Source organism: Giraffa tippelskirchi, chromosome 6 (assembly GCF_054371585.1).
Source record: "Giraffa tippelskirchi isolate mGirTip1 chromosome 6, T2T-mGirTip1v1.2.pri, whole genome shotgun sequence".
Classification (NCBI taxonomy): Eukaryota; Metazoa; Chordata; class Mammalia; order Artiodactyla; family Giraffidae; genus Giraffa; species Giraffa tippelskirchi.
In genome coordinates this window covers 118,121,661-118,143,853 of record NC_137280.1, presented here as the reverse complement: position 1 = coordinate 118,143,853, position 22,193 = coordinate 118,121,661, and the positions used below count along the sequence as shown (strand labels likewise).

The window sequence follows — 22,193 nt, the reverse complement described above, 5'->3', positions numbered from 1 at the left end:
ATCTCTGTGTCCATCTATGTTGCAGCAAGTGACATTATTTCATTCTTTGTAATGGCTTATAAATTATACCATATATTCTTCATCTGTCAATAGACATTTAAGTTGCTGCCATGTCTTGGCTATTGTAAATAGCACTGCAATGAACTTTGGGGTGAATGTATCCCTTTGAATCATGGTTTTCTCCAGATATACGCCAGATATGGTTTTCTCCAGATATAAGTGGGACTGCTGGATCTTACGGCAACTCCTTAGGGATGTTTTCGGCTATTATCTCTTCAAATATTTCCTCAGGTTCACTGTCTCTCTCTTCTCCTTCTGGTACCCCTATAATAATGTGAATGTTGGTGCATTTAATTTTTTTTCTTCTGGCATCAGCTGTGCCAAGTATCTTTCTTAGGGCATTTAATGCTGTCCCAGAGGTCTCTTAGACTGTCCTCATTTCTTTTCTTTCTTTTTTCTTTACTCCTTTCCATGACAGTGATTTCCACCATTTTGTCTTTCAGCTCACTTATCCATTTTTCTGCCTCATTTACTCTGCTATTGATCTCTTCTAGTGTCTTTTTCTTTTCAGTTATTTTATTTTTCATCTCTTTGTGTTTATTCTTTACTTCCTCTAGGTCTTTGTTAAACATTTCTTGTGTCTTCTTAGTCTGTGCCTCCATTCTGTTTCTGAGATCTTGGATCATCTTTACTATCATTACTCTGAATTCTTTTTCAGGTAGATTGCCTATCTGCATTTCACTTAATTGTTCTTCTTGGTTTTTATCTTGTTCCTTTGTCTGGAACAAATTTCTCTGCTGCCTCATTTTACCTTTTTGTGTTTGTAGTCTCCTTTCCACGGGTTGCAGGATCTTTTTGCTTCTGATGCCTGCTCTCTGGTGAGTCAGGTTGGCCCAGGGGCTTGTGCAGGCTTCCTGGTAAGGGGGACTGGTGCTGCCCAGTAGTGGATGGTGCTGTGTCTTGTCTCTCTAGTGGGCAGGGTCATGTCAAGGCATGTGTTTAGAGGTGACTGTAAGCTCAGTGCAACTTTAGGCAGCCTGTCTGATGATGGGTGGTGCTGTGTTCCCACTCTGCTGGTTGTTTGGCTTGAGGTGTCCCAGCAGTGGAGCCTGCAGGCTGTTGGGTGGGCCAGGTCTCATTGCCAAAATGGTGACCTCCGGGAGAGCTCACACTGATCAGTATTGTCTGGAGCCTCCGCCATCAGTATCCTTGCCCCCGCAGAGAGCCACAGCAACCCCTGCCTCCCCATGAGACCCTCCAAGCCCTGCAGGTTTGTCTAGCCCAGGCTCCTACGGACTCACCACTTTGTGCTGGGTCCTAGTGCATATGAAACCTGTGTGCACCCTCCAAGAGTAGAGTCTCTGTATTTCCCAGTCCTGTGGAGTTTTTCCCAGTCCCACACTCAATCCCCACTAGCCTTCAAAGCCAAATGTTCTGGGGGCTCCTTCCCCCAGTGCTAGACCCTCAGGCCAGGAAGCCTGACTGGGGCTCAGAGCTCTCACTCGCGCAGCAGAACCTCTGTGATACAATTATTTTCTAGTTTGTGGGTCACCCACCTGGCAGGTATGGGATTTGATTATATCACAGAAGCTCCCCTCCTACCATCTCCTTATGGCTTCTTCTTTGTCTTTGGATGTAAAATATCTTTTTTGGTAGGTCCCAGTCTTTTTTTCCCCCAATGGTAGTTCAGCAATTAGTTGTGATTTTGGTGTTTTTGTGAGAGGAGGTGTGTGCAAGTCCTTCTACTCCACCGTCTTGTGGGGAATCCTGATTTGCTAATGTTTTACTTGGATTTGGGTATATCTAGTGCTGAGTGAGTTAGGTCTGTAGTGATCTATATTGTACTCTCTTTGGCAGGTTTCCGTATCCAGGTTATACTAGCTTCAGGATAAAATTTGGTACGTCTTCTCTGTGGTATGCTCTAGGAATTAGCCATTCCTGAAAGGAACTTCCTTATGAAACTAATCAGGGTGCTTCCCTATGAAACTAATCAGTAGCACTTTTTTAAAAACAGCTGTATGGAGGTACAATTTATATACAGATGTTTAATATGTACAAATTCATGACTTTGGACATGTACACGCATATGATACTACCACTACAATCAAGGTAACAGACATACCCATCACCTCCGCAAGTTTCCTTGAGTCCCTTTGTGTTTCTTGTTTGTTTGTTTTGTGGTGAGAACACATAACATGAGATATACCCTCTTAATAGATGTTTAAGTGCACAATATAACATGCTGATTATAGGCCTTTATTGTATAACAGATCTCTACAACGTATTCATTGAATAACTGGAAAGTAGTGTTTTTAAATGTTTTAAATATTTGCTTCTTGATTCCATGTCAATATTTTAAAGTTTCCTTTTAAGTGATTCATCTCATTGAGATTTTGATATTTATTACCTATAATTGAACATAGTATTTCCATACTTTTAAACCTCCTCTGTTTTCTTTTTTTTTTTTAGTAACCAGCCTTGCCAGTAATTCAGCTATTTTATTGATTTTCATGAAAAGCCAGGTCTCAGATTTATCAGTTCCTCTCTTTTTTGGCAAGTTGATTCATTCCTTTCTGATTCTATTTTTGTTGGTTCTTCCTTGTGGTTGCTTGGCAGGCTTGTATAAATAAATGGTAATCTAGCAGGAACCAAGGTTATTCACTCCCAGGTCCTGGCCTCCCACATTCTAGAACCCAGAGTACTCTACCTCCTTATCCAACTTCCCACCAGTCTGGTGCTCCTAGAGCCCCCAGCCCTATCTCTGAGCCTCTTGAGCAAAACCCTACTAACTCTTCCACTTGAACCCCATTCCTCCCTTTACCAAATTCAGATTATAAGGAGGTTTCCTAGATAAATTACTGTTTCTTTGCTCTTTGAACCAGGGGGAGTCAGAGAAGGGAGATCCACCTCTGTGTTCTAAGCAGCCCTCCAGGTACGCCTTAGCTAGAGCCCCATTTACGTCCTCCATCCCCAGTGGCCTGACCTGTGACAAGGCCCTTCTCCCACCTCCTGGGACTCTTCCCCTAGAACTGCAGACAAAGAGAAACCAAGGAAATGACTCAGACTTTATTGTTGTTTGGTCTCTGTGGTTCGCATCTCCAAGCTGATATTATGCAGACAGCTCTGGTCACTCTGAAGGTAGGTTTGTGCCCTTTGCTAACTATCCATTTGGCTTTATCCTTGGCCTCCTACTTTGCCCCAAAGATAACCAGAGGAAAGACTTGAAACTCAAACTAAGTTGATCAGATTATTACCAGCTTCCTGAAGAGCTACAGCATCCATTTCTCACAACGAGGAGATAGAATTTTTCTTTTGTCCTCAGCCCATCCAAGCACAGATCACTAGAAATTTTCAGGTTCTAGGGTCAGCTTTATCACTTCCTTCTATATGCACATCAATTTTTTCTACCTCTAGTCTCAGAGGAAATCTCTCTCCTAACATACTGGATCGCTTTCTTTTATCAGACAATGTGCTCAATCGCTTCAGCCATGTCTGACTCTTGGTGACCCCATGGGCTGTAACCTACCAGGCTGCTCTGTCCATGGAATTCTCCAGGCAAGAATACTGGAGTGGGTTGCCTTTAGGGGTGTCCAAATAACTCTGGGAAAATGTCGTTGCTCACTTCAGGAGGAATCCTCCCACCTTTCCAAAAGACATATGATGTGGTTTTTATTGTTGTTGCTTAGTTTCATATCCATGCCATTACATGAGCCCTCACAAAGCCTTTTTGGAAGTATATAGAGTAAAATATATGAATAAGTAAGAGCCCACAATTCCACTGAAAATGGTAATTATTTTATTTCCTGGGCTCAGAGCTCAGGGTAGGAGGGAAGACCCTCAGACAGCCCTCACTCCTTCCTGCCCTACAGACGTGTCGGAAAGGCCAGAGGTGGGAGGGTGCTGACGCCCTGCCCACCCCTGCTCATCTGATGAGTAGGCCTGGTCATATCCCCAGTCCTGAACTTGACTGCCAGGGCCCCAGCTGAGTCAAGAACCAACGGGGGGGGGGGGGGGACATATGCCTTGTACCCATGTTCCAGGGGGTGAGAAGTGGAGAAATAAAATGACCCACTGGAAAATCAATGGGCTTCCCTAGAGCAGTGATGTAATTAGTAGCCCTGCCAGTCAATGCCCATAAGTGCTTTGTGAAGCACTTCCTGCAAGAAATTAAGTCCCTGTCCAATGGCTTTCTGATAACAGAAATAATATATCTGAATTTTAGTCATTCAGAAATAAATTTTGGCGGTTGTTGCTCTTTATGTGTAGCAGCTGAACAGCCTTAAATATTTGGATGCCTTTCTGATCACATTTAGAATAATGATGAGCACCATGAATTACAGAGTACAAAGCCTGACATGTTTATTGCCTGCAATCCATTTTATAGCCCTTTCTTTTAGGGCCTGAGTTGCTGCAGAATGTTTGCAAACTAGTTACAAAGAGAACTCCCCCGAGTTGCCTCTCGGTTCAGCCCTCTGGGCAGAGTCTCAGTGTGGGACCACAGGCCCAAGGCAGGTGAAGACCTGTTCTCACCAGCTCTAACTCTCGCCCACAGTGCCACCCGTCATCCGTGTCTATCCAGAGACCCAGGCACAGGAGCCCGGGGTGGCGGCCAGCCTGAGATGTCACGCAGAGGGCATTCCTATGCCCAGAATCACTTGGCTAAAAAATGGCATGGATGTCTCAACCCAGATGTCAAAACAGCTCTCCCTTTTAGGTAAGAGCCCCCCTTGATGTCTCTGTGCCATGAATGCTATCAAGTTCAAGCTGACACTCTCTCTAGGAATGGAAATAAGAGGAGTGATTTGTTTCTAAGTCAGACATGGGGAGCAAACAAATGTCTCCCCCAATTTTCCTGCTCTGTGATCTCACATAGATCTTTCTGAGCACAATGATGAGATGCTGTTAGCTAGGTCCCAAGTCACCTGCAGTCCAGTTCTGCTGTTCCAGCCCTTCCTGGGTATATATCAGGGTACTGACTGCCCTCAGCCCTGCTGAGGGGCTGTACTTTTAACCTCAGCACTCTCAATAGAAGAGAGAAAGGCAGGGGGGAGGTCCCAGCTGAGCAGGCCACCCTGAGCTCTGTTCTTTCTACAGCCAATGGCAGTGAGCTCCACATCGGCAGTGTTCGGTATGAAGACACAGGGGCATATACCTGCATTGCCAAAAATGAAGTGGGTGTGGATGAAGATATTTCCTCCCTCTTCATTGAAGACTCAGCTAGAAAGACCCGTGAGTCCACTCTTGCCTTTGAGCTCCTTACTGGAGCTGGTTGGGAGACACTGGGTTGCAGGGGCCACAGCCACCAACCATGAACCCCTGGAGACAGGGGTAAACCTTATGTCCTTCCATGTATCCTGGGACAGAGGATGACCAGAGGTGAGAAAACTTTGCCTGTAAACCTAGACAACTGCAAACGTAGGCAGGGAAAGTCTCTGGACAGCAGCCAGAGCCCAAGGCCACAAGGAAGCCTGCATAGCCTATCCCCAGTTCTGCCTCCTACTTTCTCTGTCCTTCATCCTCAAAATTGCTCCTACTAATCACCCACCGCAGCCGCCGCCCTCCCATGGCCCAGGAACTGGCCTTCACACTCACCCACATGTGCTTTTACTCCAGGGATTATTGCCCACCTAGGGTGCTAAGCAGGCTTTTCTCATAGCCACTGCTCCCCAGTAGGATCTACAGGAGTAATTTCATGGACATGGGTGTTAGACATGGTCTCTTTCCCAGATCAAAGACCCTTAGCTGAGTCTTTATCATCAAGGGACAAAATCAAAAAAGTATTGCAGATGATCTTCCTAAGGAAAATCCTAGCAGAAAACCAGCATGCTCCTGGAAGTAGTCCAGGAGGTCTGGGAGAGATGTTGCTTGCTGTTTATCATCCACGGAAGAGAGAATTTCATTAGCTTCTGTGATCCTGGGACCTGATTCATTGGGAACCAAAAGGGTCCTGAGCCCTAGAATCATTTGTCTCACCCAGCATCCCCCGCTCAGTGTTGTGGGGGTCGATGAGTGGTGCAGAGTCCATACATGATGAACTAGATACCAGTGTGTTCTTGAACTGAATCACTACAGTGTTCTGACATTGCTTTTTCTTTTTTTTTCCTTCCCTCAATTATGTACCTGCTTTCTTCATTCTCTGATGCTGCAGTTGCAAACATTCTATGGCGAGAAGAAGGTACCAAGCTTATTTGTTCTGTATTGTGCCTATAATCACATGTGTTCATGGCTCCATAATATGCCATCTTTCTATGCACCACCAATAGTTTTTTCGAACATCAAGCAATCCCTACAAGTGGGGTCCGCAGGCCAAATCAGAAGGGAAGTCCACATCAAACTCAAGTGGCACACTTGAGGCAGGTTTAAACCTACTAGTGTCTTTAATAGGCTTCCCGGGTGGCACAATGTTAAAGAATTCGCCTGCCAGTGCAGGAGACATAAGAGACGTGGATTCAATTCCTGGGTTGGGAAGATGCCCTGGAGTAGGAAATGGCAATGCATTCCAGTATTGTTGCCTGGAGAAATCCATGGACAGGGGAGCCTATCGGGCTACAGCCCATGGGGTCACAGAGTCAGATATGACTAACCGTGTGCACGGATGTCTTTGATGGACTCTAGACTGTTAGAATGTTTAAAACAAAAGTTTCCATTTGAAGCTATTTTGAAACCTCCACTGAAGCAGACTTCTTGGCAGGGATCCTGGTCAGAACTGGGTCTTAAAATATTTTCTAGTAACTGATGTTGGTGTTGGGGTTTAGTGTTACTTTGAGAAAATGCTAAAGAAAAAAGTTACCATGATATCTGTAAATTTACATTTACATGTATATTTCTAAATGAATAGGTTTTTTAAACCTATGTGTATCTACCCAACGATCTTTAGATATTAGGCCAGGCCATACAAAACTGCCATTTGGGGGGAATTGCCTGACAGTCCATTGGTTAGGACTCCATGCGTCTACTGCTGGGGGCCCAGGTTCAATCCCTGGTCAGGGAACTAAGATTCCACAAGCCACATGCCCAAAGAAAGCAAAAAACAAAATTGCCATTTTTGTATATCAAAAGTGGTCTAATAATATGGTTCAAAACATAGCAAGCACATGTGGGCACTGGGTTAAAGAGCCTGAGTCACTCTGTTGGGCGCATTTGCATTCATGGACCCCCAACTCTCCCTCCGAACCTCTCCGCCAGAGACTCCAAATCACCTGAGGTACCTTGTCCTCTAGCTTGGTGGACAGAGGGAGAGGATGAGCACCAGCAGAAGGCACCGTGTGATCCAGGGTTAAGCACTAATTCTCCCTTTTTGAAAACCGGCACATTTCCTCATGTTTCTTCTTAAGAACTTCACAGGCTGTTACCTACCATCTAGCATGCGCATGCATACAAGTGCTCAGAGTAATTTCCTGACTGTCAGGCACTAGTGCTCACACAGTCTGGGAGCAAAACAAAGGCAGAGCCCGGAAAATGAGGGATTGTTGCCAGTAGGCTTTAGGAATCCTCAGAAGGAAAGTCATAGCAACAGTTGCTAATCAGGGACAGCGGTCCCTTGACACTGCCTCAACCTGGCTTCTAGGCCACCGCGCACACAGAGACCTTTGGTCTGTGTCTTTAAAACGTGCTTTCTAAGGGGCGTTTACAATTCCCCAAAGTGGAGAACTGCAGAGAGAGCAGGAGACCCTGGAAAGTATTAAATGCAGCTCTGGAGGCCCAAAGGCCAACTTAAGACCCGCAGCTGCCTCAGAGCTTAGGGCTGGCTGGTGCTATGCTGATATTGGACAACCCATCAGTGAACAGACTCCATCACACCTGGACAGCTGTCTGCCCACACCCCTCCCTGCTCATACTCAAGGACCCAAAGTTGAAGAATACAGAAGCAAAAGCAGAGAGGTTGGCAGGGCTCTCCCATCTCTGAATAGGAGCAGTGAGATGATGGGCCCCCAATAGCAGAGAATGTCCCCCTGCGCCCCTTGGTCAAGCTCACCACAGACAGAACCTTCCAGGGTCTGACTCATGAGGCCAGCTCCCTTATGAAGTCAGTTACTTGTGGAGCAAGGCCTTGCTGAGCCTCACGTTGCACTGTCCACTGTGACAAGGCTCGGTGCTCAGCCTGCAGCTACAGCTGCAAACCCCACGTAGGCTCTACACAGTTCTCAGTTTCATGTTGGTTCTTCCAGCCACTGATTTTCTAAGAACCTTGGGAGCCTGTTGTGGGGTCTGTGGTTGTTTTGCAGGGACTTCAACCTCCTCTGGCCCCTAGGTCTGAGCAAGAGGAACTTGCCAAATGACAGTGTATAGAAGAGAAAGTCTTGCTGGGAACAAGACAGACTGGGGTCACAGCAAATGTGTGCTCCCTACCCCGCTCCAAACACTGGCCACCGTATGGGAGGCACAGGCCCGCTTTGTCTGGCTCTTGGGAGAGGCTGCCCAGCACCCAGGATTCCTGCTGGGACCTATGCAGAGTGCTCCCAGGCATTCCCAGCTTCCGAGAGGCTGGGATCTAGCTATTTATAGTGGCAGGAGCCCTCATCTCAGCACAGAACCAGAGGCAGGTGAGGCTGTGTTGTGGAGTCAGGGACCCCTGTCCCCACTGGGAGCCGCGGGCACTGGTGAAAGTGACCAGCAGAGCCACAGAAAGTAGGCAGAACAAGGATTCCCATTTGCCTGTTTTATCATTTTCTCACTCACTAAAAACTTACTCCATTAGTCAGTTAAGTCAGTACACTGGTTTTCTTAGCATGCTAGGAAAGAATTTTCACGTAGGTAATTCTCTTAGAATTCCTAGTAATCTTTTCAATGTGTTACCTTCAAAAGCAATGAAGGGAGAGAGGAAGGGGGGAGGGGAGGAAGAGGGAGAACTCTAGGCTTTACCCATCCCTGTGCCATGTTGACCTTGTATGGAGAGCAGGGCGAGAGGACAGAGCCCAGGGTACAGGCCCAGGGCTGTCACAAGGGCCTGTGGCCTCAACCAAGCCCCTCTTCATCTTGGGCCTGTTTTTTGTTTTTTGTCTTTAAAATAAGGAGGCTGAACTAGCTGGTCCCCAAGGCCCCTTCTCTGCTGGTCTAAGGAAATTTCTCCCCAGACAGCCATGGCCATGGGCTAGGATGAGGTGGGGTGCAGGCAGCTGGCCTGACCCAGCTGTGGACTCTGTCACCTGGCATGGGGCTGCCATGGGGAAACTGGTAAGGCAGAGGTTGGAGCAAACTGTCTTGAAGGAAATGTTCACTGGCACAGAGGCCAGGTTTGGACAAAGGAATACCAACCCCAGCATCCTTAGGCCCCAACATTCCAAGTGCCAGCACTGTACATAAATGTTTTTTGTGTTGTTGTTGTTTTTTTTTTTTTAAATGCCTTTGTTTTTTTGGCATCATCTGATCCATTCTGATTTGCCTAGTTGACAAGGACCAAGGGAGACTTTACCTTTCAGGATGTGTGTGCATTCAGTTGCTCAGTCTTGTCTGACTCTTTGTGACCCCATGGACTGCAGCCCACCAGGCTCCTATGCCCATGGAATTTTCCAGGCAAGAATACTGAAGTAGGTTGCCATGCCCTCCTCCAGGGCATCTTCCCAACCCAGGGATCAAACCCAGGTCTCTCACATTGCAGGTGGATTCTTTACTAGCTGAGCCACCAGGGAAGTCCAAGAATACTGGACTGGGTAGACTTTCCCTTCTCCAGGGGGTCTTTCCTACCCAGGAATTGAGCCAGGGTCTCCTGCATTGCAGGCGGATTCTTTACCAGCTGAGCTACCAGGGAAGCCCTAAGGAAAGGTCAAATGTATATCACAGTCAGAGCTGTCCTTTATGTGAAAACTTGTGTTGACAGCCAGCTGTGGATGACCTGGGGCAGGTGTGCATGTCTGGGAAGACAGCCTGGGGGTTGGAGGGCCGTCGTGTACATGTTGATTGATTCACAGCCCTCAGGCACTTGCCCCCCACGCGCTGCCTGCTCATCTCGCCTCGCCCCTCCTGGACCAGACCTTGCACTCTCTGCCTGTACCCGACACAGCCAGGCTGCCGGTTTCATCTGTGCCCAACGTGGCCTGTGAGCCTGCCTGGGGACCAGCTGCTAGGAAGGGCATAACCATGGCTGTGGTTGCTCCTCACAGGCCTCAGTGTGGGAAACATGTTCTACGTCTTCTCTGATGATGGCATAATCGTCCTGCACCCGGTGGACTGTGAGATCCAGAGGCACCTCAAGCCCACGGAGAAGATCTTCATGAGCTACGTAAGTGTCTGGCACCTGGGACACTCCACATCACACACAACATCCCAACAACATCACACAACAGCCTTTCACCGTGTGTGCCACTGGGCTTCTTGAATTCCATTTGCTGTACATAATGTGGTTCCAGATGCCTTCCTCCAGTGGCCACTTCCATGCACGGAGCCTGAAGGGAGGCCCCAGGAGGACAGATGGGTTCCTGGCCTCCACAAGTTCACAATCAAATGACAGAGACAGTAGCGTTAGTGGACAGCTTCCAAACAGGTGCTGCTAGAAGTATGTGTAAGGTACATGGCAACAATGAGAGAGGTCTCTCCAGGGGCAAAGTCAGAGAAGGCTCTGGGGGCAGGTGATGCCTCGGCTCAGTTGTGAAGAACAGGTAGGAATTGGTGATGAGTGTCCAGAGGAAACGTCATGAACGTGGAGCACAGGAGCATAAAACATCAGGTCATGTTCAGGGAACCACAAATATTCTATATGCCTGGAAGACAGATGGATATGAGAAGGGCCTAAGATTGAGGATGATGGTAGGTAAGGGTCAGGGCTGATGAGTCCTAAGGGGAAGCACCGAAGGACTTCAAGCGAAGGATGGCCAGCATTAAGGTGCTTTGGAACATGTGCAGGGCCTCACGGAAGGTGATGATCAGGAGGGCTGCACTAGAAGCACAGAAGTGGGTGAAGAGGCTGTTGTGATTATACAGGAGAGGATGGGGACCTGGGTTAAACCAGTGGTGGTGAGAATGGGAAACATTTAGTAGTCGATTTTTGGGCTTTGGAGGCCTTCAGTGGTCCCCAGGGAACAGGGGAGAGAGCATGAAACATGTGAATGGCCTGAGCCTCAGAGCTGCTATGGACAATTCAGAGGCCAGGTAGAAAGTGGCAGTGTGACATGCAGGGGGCAGAGGCAGAAGAGATGACTGCAGGCAGCCCCCCAGACCCAGCTGTCAGGAGGCATCCTCAGGGCTCTGCCTCCCACCCCTCGGTTCTGTCCCTTCCACTGGTGTCCCACTTGGCCTTGCATTGGTGGATTCTTACTAGAGGTCTGACCTAGCTAATCCCTGGCTTTTTGAGGGTAGAAGTATGGCATTAAACCAAGAGTCATCTAAGAGCCCCCATGAGTCCTCTACTCAAAGACATACAGTGGATACACTGGGCCACAGTGATGGGCTTGGAGCTCATGTAGCAAGTGGGCTTGGCCCAGACAAGTTCCTAAAACAAGTTTGTCGCATTGCTATGCTGGCCGGTGGTGTATTTCAGAGTGTTGTGTTTCTTATATTTGCAGCTTGGCAACAGCTCTTTTCCAGACTATTTCATTTGAATTAATCATGTTTTGAAGTCTTAACCTCTGATAAGTTTTCCCTCTATGTGATAGCCATGAAACCATCTAGAAAGAGTTGTTGTTTAGTCACTAAGTCGTGTCCAACTCTTTGCAACCCACAGACTGTAGCCTGCCAGGCTCCTCTGTCCATGGGATTCCCCAGGCAAGACTACTGGAATGGGTTGCCCTTTCCTTCTCCAGGGGATCTTCCTGACCCAGGGATCAAACCTGTGGCTCCTGCATAGGCAGCAGATTCTTTACCACTGAACCACCACCAGCCCCCTAGTAAGAGTGGTCCTAGTCAATTTCTAGCAGTTATGTTTGAATAATTGCAACCCATCACATTGACACTAACTTCTCATATATTTGCAATAACCTAACCTGTAGCTTGCAGGGGAAATCTCTCAAATCCTAAGCAGGGCTCAATTTTCCTAAGAAACTAGAACATACACAGTAAGAGAGGTCCTGTAGGCATTTCAGGCAACTCAAACCTCTGTGAGCTATGGAACAGTCCCAAATAACAGTTTGCTCACCTAGAAAATGGCCAGAACCTCCCAGGAGAGTTACGATGAGCTGACCCTCTTTCTCATGTTCTAGGTGAGTAGGCAGTTGGTGCTTCTCATCTCTGGCCTCTCTGCTGGATGAGAGTCCACTTTGCCCAGCAGGATGCTGCAGGGTTAGCAGGTCAGGGCACAGGCTGTAGAGCAGGATCTGCACAAGTGATATCAGAGCCCACCTCCATCACTCAGCAGGCCAAGTGGCTAAAGAAGTGTTTAACCCCTCTAAGCCTCTGTCTTTTCTCATAGGTAAATTAAGATTATTGTGAGGATTAAGGGCTTCCCAGGTGGCGCTAGTGGGAAAGAACCCACCTGCCAATGCAAGAGGGCATAAGAGACGTGGGTTCAATCCCTGGGTCAGGAAGATTCCCTGAAGAAGGGCATGGTGACCCACTCCAGCCTGGAGAATCCCATGGACAGAGGAGCCTGGCCGGCTATGTCCATAGGGTTTCAGAGTCAGACATGACTAAAGCAACTTAGCACACAGGCATGTAAGGATTAAATATGATGACAGAGAGTGAATTGTAAAAGGAGAAAGACTTGCTTCAAAGCTATTGCAGCTGTTTAGGAAAGAAACTGGGCTCAAGCTAGAACATAGAACTCCGAGATTTAGGAGGCAATCTCTGTAGTCCTCGGGGACTATAATTCACAGTGAGTTGTGTGGGAGAAGGAAGCATCCAGAATGGTGTTCCTGCTTTGGACTCAGCTGCCTAGATGCTAAGGAGGACCCAGAGGAGGAGCAGGGATGGCGGCAAAGCCCAGCTCACATGTGGACGGTTGGGAATGAGCTGACGGTAGGAGAACCCATGTGAGAACTGGGGAGGATGGTTCTGAGCTAAAGACACAGATCTGGGAACCTCAGCATGTGAGGGCTGATGAGAGCCAAGCCAGGAGACAGGATCACCACGGGCGCGTGTGAGTGACTGGAGCTGGGCACCTAGCACAGAGCCCTGGGGCTGTCACAAAGGTTGAGACAGCACTGGGGAAGAGTCACGAGGACATGAGAATGTATATCACAAAAGACAAGGAAAAAGAAGGTCCTTTTTCTCTCATTTATTCTTTATTTATATTGCATTATGTTATTATATATTTCAAGCACCAATTCTGTGTCAGGCACTTCACTAGGTGCTAAGAATAAAGCAGTGAGCCCAGCAAAGAGCTTGCTCTCAAGGAGCTTACGATCTAGTGAAAAAGGAGAGACTAAATGTAGGTAGACAAATAAAGGAAGAAGGTCAAGTGGGAAGTGAGAAGTGTAGCAAGGTGAGGGAGGGTTGGTGCCAGGGCGCTAAGCTTGGTGAGGCTAGAGAGGGCATCTCAAGAAGGCGACACGTGGGCTGACATGTCACCTGAAGGACATGAAATAAACCAGGTAGACATCTGGGAAAACCAGTTGAGCAGCGCCCGGGCCCTGGTGCAGGAGTTCAGCATGAGTAGAGAAGATGCCAGCACGTGCGTGCACAGGATGGGTGGGAAAGGGAGGAAAAACTAGAGACAGGTCAGAGGACTCCCAGGAACTAGAATGTTCAGGGCCTTGTTGGCTTCGGGAAAGACTTGGACCCTGTTCTGAGCAAGAAAGAGTGTTTTTGTGGTGGAATGCGTTGAGCTGACTTGTATTTCACAGGGATCCCTGTGGTTAGTGAGACAAGAATCTGTCGGGGGAGGCCAGGGTGGAATCAAGGAGCACAGTGTGGATGCTGTAGCAGTCACTCAAGGGACAGATGTGGCTTGAGTCAAGGTGACAGAGGTGGAAGCTGTCAGAAAGTTTAACTCTGAATATGTTCTTGAAGGTAAAATTGAAATGATTTTTATTCATTGGATGAAGGCTAGGGGTGTAGAGAGAGAAAGCAGAGTCAAAGATGCCTTCAAAGATTCTGTCTAGGAAGTAAAACAAGGGAAATGAGCAAGACTGGGAGGCAAAACTGAGAGTTGATTTTGGACTTACAAATTTGAGATGTAAATAAAATAGCTACTTAGGAAAGTAGCTAAGTCTGGAGTTCAGAGAAGAGGGCTGAGCTAAAGATACAAATTTGGGAGTTGTTAGCATGTAGACTGTATTTAAAGTCATAGATGTGGATTAACAATGATTAGCAAAGGTAGTGGATTTTAGAGAAGTCATCCAGTAGTGACCCCCTGAGCATTCTGGGCATCTAGAGATCAGCAAAGGAGAAGGCGATGGCACCCCACTCCAGTTCTCTTGCCTGGAAAATCCCAAGGACAGAGGAGCCTGGTAGGCTGCAGTCTATGGGGTCGCTAAGAGTCGGACACGACTGAGCGACTTCACTTTCACTTTTCACTTTCATGCATTGGAGAAGGAAATGGCAACCCACTCCAGTGTTCTTGCCTGGAGAATCCCAGGGACGGCGGAGCCTAGTGGGCTGCCAACTATGGGGTTGCGCAGAGTCGGACATGACTGAAGCGACTTAGCAGCAGCAGAGATCAGCAAACAGAGTAGACTGAGCAACAGAGAAGGGTCAGACACTGGGGAGGGTGGAGGGAAAAGAACCAAGGAACAGTCAACACAGTGTCAGATGATACCCCAAGTTCAAATAAGATAATGGCGAGGCTTGAATATAACTGAGAAGTCGGCCGGGAGTTCAGTGAGAACACCGCCAGCTCTGTGCGGAGGACTAGTGCCAGAAGACTAAGGAGCGTGTGGGAGGTAAGGAAGCTGAGAGTGTGTGTAGGTGACTCCTGCAGGAGTCTGGTCACTGACAGAGTTGTGTGCGATGGAGGGGGATGAGGAGACAGAGAAGGCCACTCTCAAGAGTGGAAGCACACGGACCTCTCAGCTGCTGGCCTTTAGGGAGTTACAGCCTCAGGAGGAGCAGGGGAAGGTGAAAGATGAACGGAAGGTGGAGTGAAAAGCTCCATGCACGGTGGTGCGAGAAGCTGTGCGTGCTGTGCTCCCTCAGATGCTGCAGGTGCGAAGAATTCGGAGAGAGGAAGAAAGGAAGAGGGGAGGGTGAAGGGAGGGGAACCCAGCGATGGCAGGGGAACAGGGGATTAAGAAGACTTATGGCAGCCTGTCTCCTTTACAGGAAGAAATATGTCCTCAAAAGGACGAGGATGCCACCCAGCCCTGCCAGTGGGCCTCAGCAGTGAATGTCAGGCACCGCTACATCTACGTGGCCCAGCCTACACTGAGCAGAGTCCTCGTGGTCGACGTGCAGGCTCAGAAAGTCCTTCAGGTATGTCTCTCTGAGGGAGGGGGAAGCTTCCAGCTCTGGGGCACAGCCTGCCACATCCTTCTTTGCTCTCTGCACACTTCCCAGCTCCTAGGAGAGGTGGTCAGGCTAGTGGAAGGATGCAGAGAAGATTCATGTGCATTTTTCATTAAGCTTGTATTGCCTACTGTGTGCCAAACTTTGGTCTAGGTGCTTGGACAAATAGCCGTGAATGAATAGGTCCCAGAAATTATATTCTAGTTGGGGAAAGAGACCATCATTTAGAATTTTAGGGAGCTACAGATGCTAAGAGCTATTTACAGGTTGAAAGGGACAGAGGAACTGAAAGACTGTTTTTAAGTGGCCCTCCCTCTGGAGGTAAACAGAATCTGAGATCTGAGTTTGGAGCTTTGGAGCATGACCATGGCAGAGGAGGGTGGGATGCGGCAAAGACAGAGATAAACTAAGGCCGGTGAGATAGAAAACCGTTCAAAGCTTTTAATCAGGGGAGTGACATAATCTGACATCTCTAAAGAGTCAATCTGCTGCTCAGATTGGAAGATTGAACAGAGATGTGGTCACTGAAATAATCTAGGCAAGAGAGAATGAGAGCAGTGGAGGCAGTAAGAAGTTATCAAAGTCTGGCTATATTTTAAATGCGAAATGCAAAGATTTTCTGCTCATTTGAATGTAAGGTTTGAGAGAAAGGAATAATAATAATTTAAGCAATGGTAGAATGATAATGCCATATACTATGTGTGGTGGGTGGAATAATGGCTCTTAAGATATCCACACCCTCATCCCCAGAACCAAAGAATATCACCTTATATGGCAAAAGGGAATTCACAGGTGTGATTAAGGATTTTTAATACTTTTTATTGGACTATAGTTGGTTTACAATGTTGTGTTAGTTTCAGGTATACAGCAAAGTGAATCAGTTATACATACAGGTATATCCACTTTTTTTTTTTTTAAGATTCTTTTCCCATAGAGATCATACAGAGTATTGAGTAGAGTTGCCTGTGCTATACAGTAGGATCTTATTAGTTATCTATTTTATATATAGTTAATACTCTTAAATCCCAGTCTCCCAGTTTACCCCACCTCTCTTTTCCCCGTCAGTAACCATAGTTTGTTTTCTACATCTGTGAATTCTATTTCTGTTTTGTAACAAGTTCATTTGCATTATTATTTTAGATTCCACATATAAGCAATATCATATTTGTCTTTCTCTGACTTACTTAGTATAATAATCTCCAGGTCCATCAATGTTGCTGCAAATGGCATTATTTCATTCTTTTTTATGACTAATATTCCATCATACATACATTTTGGACATTTAGGCTGTTTCCATGTCTTGGCTATTGTAAGTAATGCTACAATGAATGTTGAGTGTATGTATCTTTTCAAATTATGGTTTTCTCCAGATACTTGCTCAGGGGTGGGATTGCTGGGTCATAGGGTAGTTCTGTATTTAGTTTTTTAAGGAACCTCCATACTGTTCTCCATAGTGGTTATACTAATTTACATCCCCACCAAAGGTGCAAGAAGGTTCCCTTTTCTTCACACCCTCTTCAGCATTTATTGTTTGTAGATTTATTGATGATGGCCATTTTGACTAGTGTGAGACCTCACTGTAGTTTTGATTTACATTTGTCTAATAATTACTGATGTTGATCTTTTCATGTGCTTCTTGGCCATCTGTATGTCTTCTTTGAAGAAATGTCTATTTAGGTCTCCTGCCTATTTTTTGATTGAGTTTGCTTTTGTTTGATATTGAGCTGCATGAGCTCTTTGTATATTTTTTAGATTAATCCCTTGTTGGTTGCTTTATTTGTAAATATTTTCTCCCATTCTGTGGGTTGTCTTTTCATTTTTTCATGGTTTTCTTTGTTGTGCAAAACCTTTTGAGTTTAATTAGGTCTCATTTGTTTGTTTTTATTTTCATTACTCTAGGAGGTGGATCAAAAAAGATCTTGCTGCCGTTCATGTCAGAGTATTCTGTCTATGTTTTCCTCTAAGAGTTTTATAGTATCCAATCATACATTTGGGTCTGTAATCCATTTTGAGTTTATTTTTGTGTATGGTGTTAATGTTCTAATTTCATTCCTTTGGTCCGGTTTTGCCAGCGCCACTTATTGAAGAGACTGTCTTCTCTCCATTGTATATTCTTCCTTTGTCAAAGATTAGGTGACAATAGATGCATGGGTTTATTTTTGGGGTTTTTAACCTGTTCCATTCATCTATATTTGTTTTTGTGCCAGTAGCATACTGTTTTATAGCTTTGTAGTATAGTCCAGAGTCAGGGACCCTGATTCCTCCAGCTCCATTTTCTTTAAGATTTCTTTGGCTATTCAGGGTCTTTTGTGTTTGCATACAATTCTAAAGATTTTGTTCAAAATAAGGATTTTTAAATGGAATTTAAAGGGAATTATCCTTAATTATCTGGGTGAGCCCCACGTGCAAGCACAAGTATCCTCGTAAGAGAGAGGATGTGACAACATAGAAGAAGGAGACAGTTTAAGGACTAAAGCAAGTTTGCTACACTGCTGGCTTTAAGATTGGAGGGAGAGGCCATAAGCCAAATGCAGCTCTGGCGGCTGGAAAAGACAAGGAAATACATTCTCCCCTAGAGCCTCTAGAGAGAGCACTACCGTGCAGATGTATTTCTCCTGCCAGTGAAATTAATTTTGGATTTCTGGCCTCAGGAACTGTAAATATGGGGAATAAATTTGTGTTGTTTTAAGCCACCAAGTTAGTGGCACTGTTGCTACAGCAGTAGGAAAGTAATGCATTCTGATAGAGGCTTTGAGCAAGGAAGGGGATGAAGCAGATACAGGGGGAAATTAGTAATTCAGCTTTAGATTAAGTTTAAGCTGCTATTATATACATAATCTATATCTTTAAAGATGTCACGTAATAGGTTGCATAAATAGGTCTGGAGTCAAAGGAGAGGTCTAGGCTGGAGATATGAAGGTAGGCATCATCACCACGTGAATTTGTTAAATCCAGTGACCTGGAGGAGATCGTGGAGGGATATATATAGAGAGAAGAGGTCACTGTTGGAGCCCTGAAGTACTCCAGCACTTAAAGATCAGGAATGAGAGAGAGCCAACAGAGGAGGCCAAGGAGGAGTAACCTGAAAGGTAAGAAGAAAATGAGGAGAGGGTGGTTTTCCAGAAGCCAAGAGAAGAGTATTTTAAGGGAGAGTTAGTGGCCAATGCGGAGAAGGCAATGGCACCCCACTCCAGTACTCTTGCCTGGAAAATCCCATGGACGGAGGAGCCTGGTAGGCTGTAGTCCATGGGGTCGCTAAGAGTCAGACATGACTGAGAGACTTCACTTTCACTTTTCCTGTTCGTGCACTGGAGAAGGAAATGGCAACCCACTCCAGTATTCTTGCCTGGAGAATCCCAGGGATGGCAGAGCCTGGTGGGCTGCCGTCTATGGGGTCGCACAGAGTCGGACACGACTGAAGCGACTTAGCAGCAGCAGCAGCAGTGGCCAATGGTGTCAAAGGTTGCTGAAAGTATTTGTATGTTATGAAGACTGAGAACTAACCTTGGATTCAGTATCACATGGATCACCTTGGCAGGAACAAACAGGACGATAATGGCAGAATGCAAGCCTGAGCGGGGTGAGTTCAAGTCAGAATCAGAGGGAGTAGAGATGGTGAATACAGACAACCATTTTGAGGGGCTTTGCTGAAATGTGAGTAAAAGTAGACAAATGAGGCGGTGCTGGCAGAGGATGTTGAAAAAACTTTTAGACCAGATGACATTCCAGCATTTGTATGCTAATGGGGAAAACTTCTGCAGTTCTTCCCTTTCTTCTGCATAACTGAAGTAGGCAGTGGAATCCAGGACACACGAGCAGATACACCAGCCTAAGATAAAAGCACGTTCACTCATCAGAGCAGGAAGAAACAGGAAGTATTCAGGCACAGGTGCAAATAGGTGATACAGTTCGTGGTACCTGGGTGACCTTCTCTTCTGGTTGCCTTTGAAATAAGAAGGAAAATTATCACCAAGGCTGGAAGTCTAAGGAAAGAGGTGAAAGTGGGATGTGAGATTAAATTGACCAGGGAAATGTGATAGGACCGCAGGGCTGTGGTGAAGGTCCACTTAAGGATGAGGGGTGCAAATTTAAAGTCAAACCAGTGACGAGGGTTGTATTTTTTTTCCCAGGAATGCTCAGCTGTGCAGGTTGCTCACTGTTAGGAGAAAGTTACATAAAAACAGGGTTTTGGTTGTGGTTTCTCCTGGCAAACATGACAGGAGATTTTCTAGCTATCTTTTTCTATTGATTTCCCTGGCTAGAGAAAATACTCTGAATAATTTCAATCCTTTGAAATCTACTGAAGCTTGCTTTATAATCAAGCTAACCTACTCTGGCAAATGCTCTGTGTGTACTTTAAAAGCATGTGTTTTCTAATGTTTTTAAGTGTGTGTGTGTGTGTCAAGTTGGATCGTTGTATTATTCAAATATTCTAAGTGACTTTTGTTTACTTACTCAACTAGCAGCTGAGAGGTACGTTGAAATCTTCCCCTATGATTGTAAATTTATCAAGGTCCATCCATTTTTGCTTTAAAATTGTAATAACTTCCTGAGTGGAAGACTTCTTTCAAAATATCCCTATTTATCTCTGGTAAAGCTTCTTGCCTGAAAGTCTATTTTTGTCTGACAGTGTAGCTAAATCAGCTTTACTTTGATTAGTGTTACCATGGTATAATTTTTCCATTCTTTCACTTTCAATCTATGTCATGTATTTAAAAGGTGATCTTTTATAAAGCTAACGTATTTGGATTTTGGCTTTTATCTAGTTTAATAATCATTTGATCCCTGTATATTTAAGTATATGGTTATGCCTACCATCTTTCTGTTTTTTTATTTGACCTACCTGTTTATGTTGTTTTTGCCTCCTTTCTCGTTTTTTTTCTGGATTAGTCAAACATTTTTATTATTCTATTTCTCCCTCTAGTAACTTGTTGTCCATGCATTCTTTGATCACTGCTATTATTATGACCACCCTAGAGATTACAACACACTCTTTACCTCAATACAGTCTCATACAAGTTATTACTTCATTTGCCTAATAATGGGCTTCCCTGATAGCTCAGCTGGTAAAGAATCCGCCTGCAGTGCGGAAGACCTAGGTTCGATCCCTGGGTCAGGAAGATCCCCTGGAGATGGGAAAGGCCACCCCTTCCTGTATTCGGACATGACTGAGCAACTTTGACTTTCATCGCCTAATAATGAGAGAACCTTAGAAGACTCTTCTAACCCCCGTCCTGCCTTTGGCACTATAGTAGGAATGAATTAATTTCTACATATAATTTAATCCCGCAAAACATGACTATTATTGTCATTTATATTCGCACGTGTATTTACCTTTTCCACTGCTCTTTATTCGTTCCTGAAGCCCAGTGTTCTGTCTGGGGTCAATTTCATTCTGACTGAGCAGGTTCCTTTAGTGCAGGTCTGCTGACGACAGCTTCTCATCGTTCTTCTTTGTTTGAAAAGTGCCCCTTGATTTGTAAAGGATGTTTTCACTGGATACAGAATGCTACATTGGCAGTTATATTCTTTTGACTTTAAGATGCCATTTCAATCTTCCACTGGTTTTGTTAACAGGTCAACCGTCAAGTTTTACTGTCTCGCTTTTGAAGATGATGTATCCCTTTTTTCTCTCTGGCTGCTTTCTAGATTTTCTCTTTCTTTGGTCTTTAATATTTTTCATCAGATTGGAAAATTCTTAACCATTGTTTCTTCAAATATTCTGAGGCCTCATTCTTTCTCACCTCTTCTTTGAGAACTCTGAAAGAAAAAAAAAAAACAGACCTTTCCATTGTGTCCCACACATCTCTTTCACTCTTTTCATATTTTCCATCCTTTTTTGTCTCTTTGTAGTTCAATTTGAGTGTGAGCATCAGTTGTTTTTCACTTTACTAGACCTGTCTTCTACCCTGTCTAAGGTATATTTAACAAAATCTATTTATTGAGATCTTAATTTCAGGTTTTGCATTTTTTTCACTTTAGAATTTCTGCTTAATTCCATTTACATACACACATATATATAATAATATGCACATAATTTTCTTATATTTTTATATGATTTTCAATCATATAAGCTGTATCTTGAAGTGCCTAGTCATTTTTTTTTGAATGGCAAACCTTCCATATAACATTGTAGAGACTTGATATGGCTGTCATCCACTGAGGAGGGTTTATCCTTTTCTCTGCTAGGAAGAGAGAGTAGAGAATGAATCCCTCTAATCAGGTACTGTTGAGTCAAGGCTGAGTTGCAGCTTTTATAAAGCTTAGTCAGCCTGTGATTGATTTACTCCTAGTAGGTCACCCTTCCAGTCCTCACACTGAGAGCCTGGTTTGTTCTTCAGGACCTTTTCCCTTCCTTAGCCTATAGAGGCTGTGGAAAGCTCTGTTCTGAATTTAAGAGATTTGGGGGGTTAGGTTTTCAATCTCCTGCTCCACACTACCTCAGTCAGAATATGAACTATGATTGGAAAAGGTTAGGCAGAAAGGAGAGATAGTGCCTGCAGTCCAAACTTCAGGGAGGTTTGTGAAGAGGGTGGACAAATAAGGTAGCTGGAAGAGCATGTGTAATCAAGAGGGTTTTTAAAAGAGAGAGAAAAAGTACAAGAATCTAGAGAGTCAGGATGGTATCATGACTGGTTGAGTTAAGAAGCTCTGGGGAGAAGAAGGCCGCTGGATCCTGAAGCCTTTGGTAAATGAAGGGAAAGGCCTAGAAAGCTGGCAGAAGAGAAGAACAATGAGCAGCAGCTGGAAGCATGAACAATGGACCTGGGGTATATGAAGGTAGGAAAATAGAAACAACTCTACTTAGGACTTCAGGATAGAGCGGGTTTTAATCTGAGCAAGAAAGTTAAAGTAGACTGCAAAGATGGGGGTGACTGGAG

The 22,193-nt window shown here is 45.3% G+C and overlaps 1 protein-coding gene and 1 long non-coding RNA gene across 13 annotated transcripts in view; one reads left to right on the top strand and one right to left on the bottom strand.

The window, feature by feature from the left end:
* FSTL4 (follistatin like 4) overlaps positions 1 to 22,193 on the top strand; it is a 695,167-nt gene that overhangs the window by 661,254 nt on the left and 11,720 nt on the right. For all 12 annotated transcript variants that reach the window (XM_081502830.1, XM_081502827.1, XM_081502826.1 and 9 more), the window contains 5 exons: positions 4,553 to 4,714; positions 5,095 to 5,229; positions 6,149 to 6,175; positions 10,101 to 10,219; positions 15,130 to 15,279. In XM_081502830.1, coding sequence (XP_081358956.1) covers positions 4,553 to 4,714; positions 5,095 to 5,229; positions 6,149 to 6,175; positions 10,101 to 10,219; positions 15,130 to 15,279 — 593 coding nt within the window. The remainder of the gene's footprint in view (positions 1 to 4,552; positions 4,715 to 5,094; positions 5,230 to 6,148; positions 6,176 to 10,100; positions 10,220 to 15,129; positions 15,280 to 22,193) is intronic.
* The window catches only part of LOC145510723 (uncharacterized), a 69,320-nt gene continuing 63,242 nt past the window's right edge, over positions 16,116 to 22,193 (bottom strand). The window contains exons 9-10 of the long non-coding RNA XR_014057235.1: positions 20,647 to 21,072; positions 16,116 to 19,255 (exon numbers count right to left, since the gene is read on the bottom strand). This is a non-coding gene — a long non-coding RNA (uncharacterized LOC145510723). The remainder of the gene's footprint in view (positions 19,256 to 20,646; positions 21,073 to 22,193) is intronic.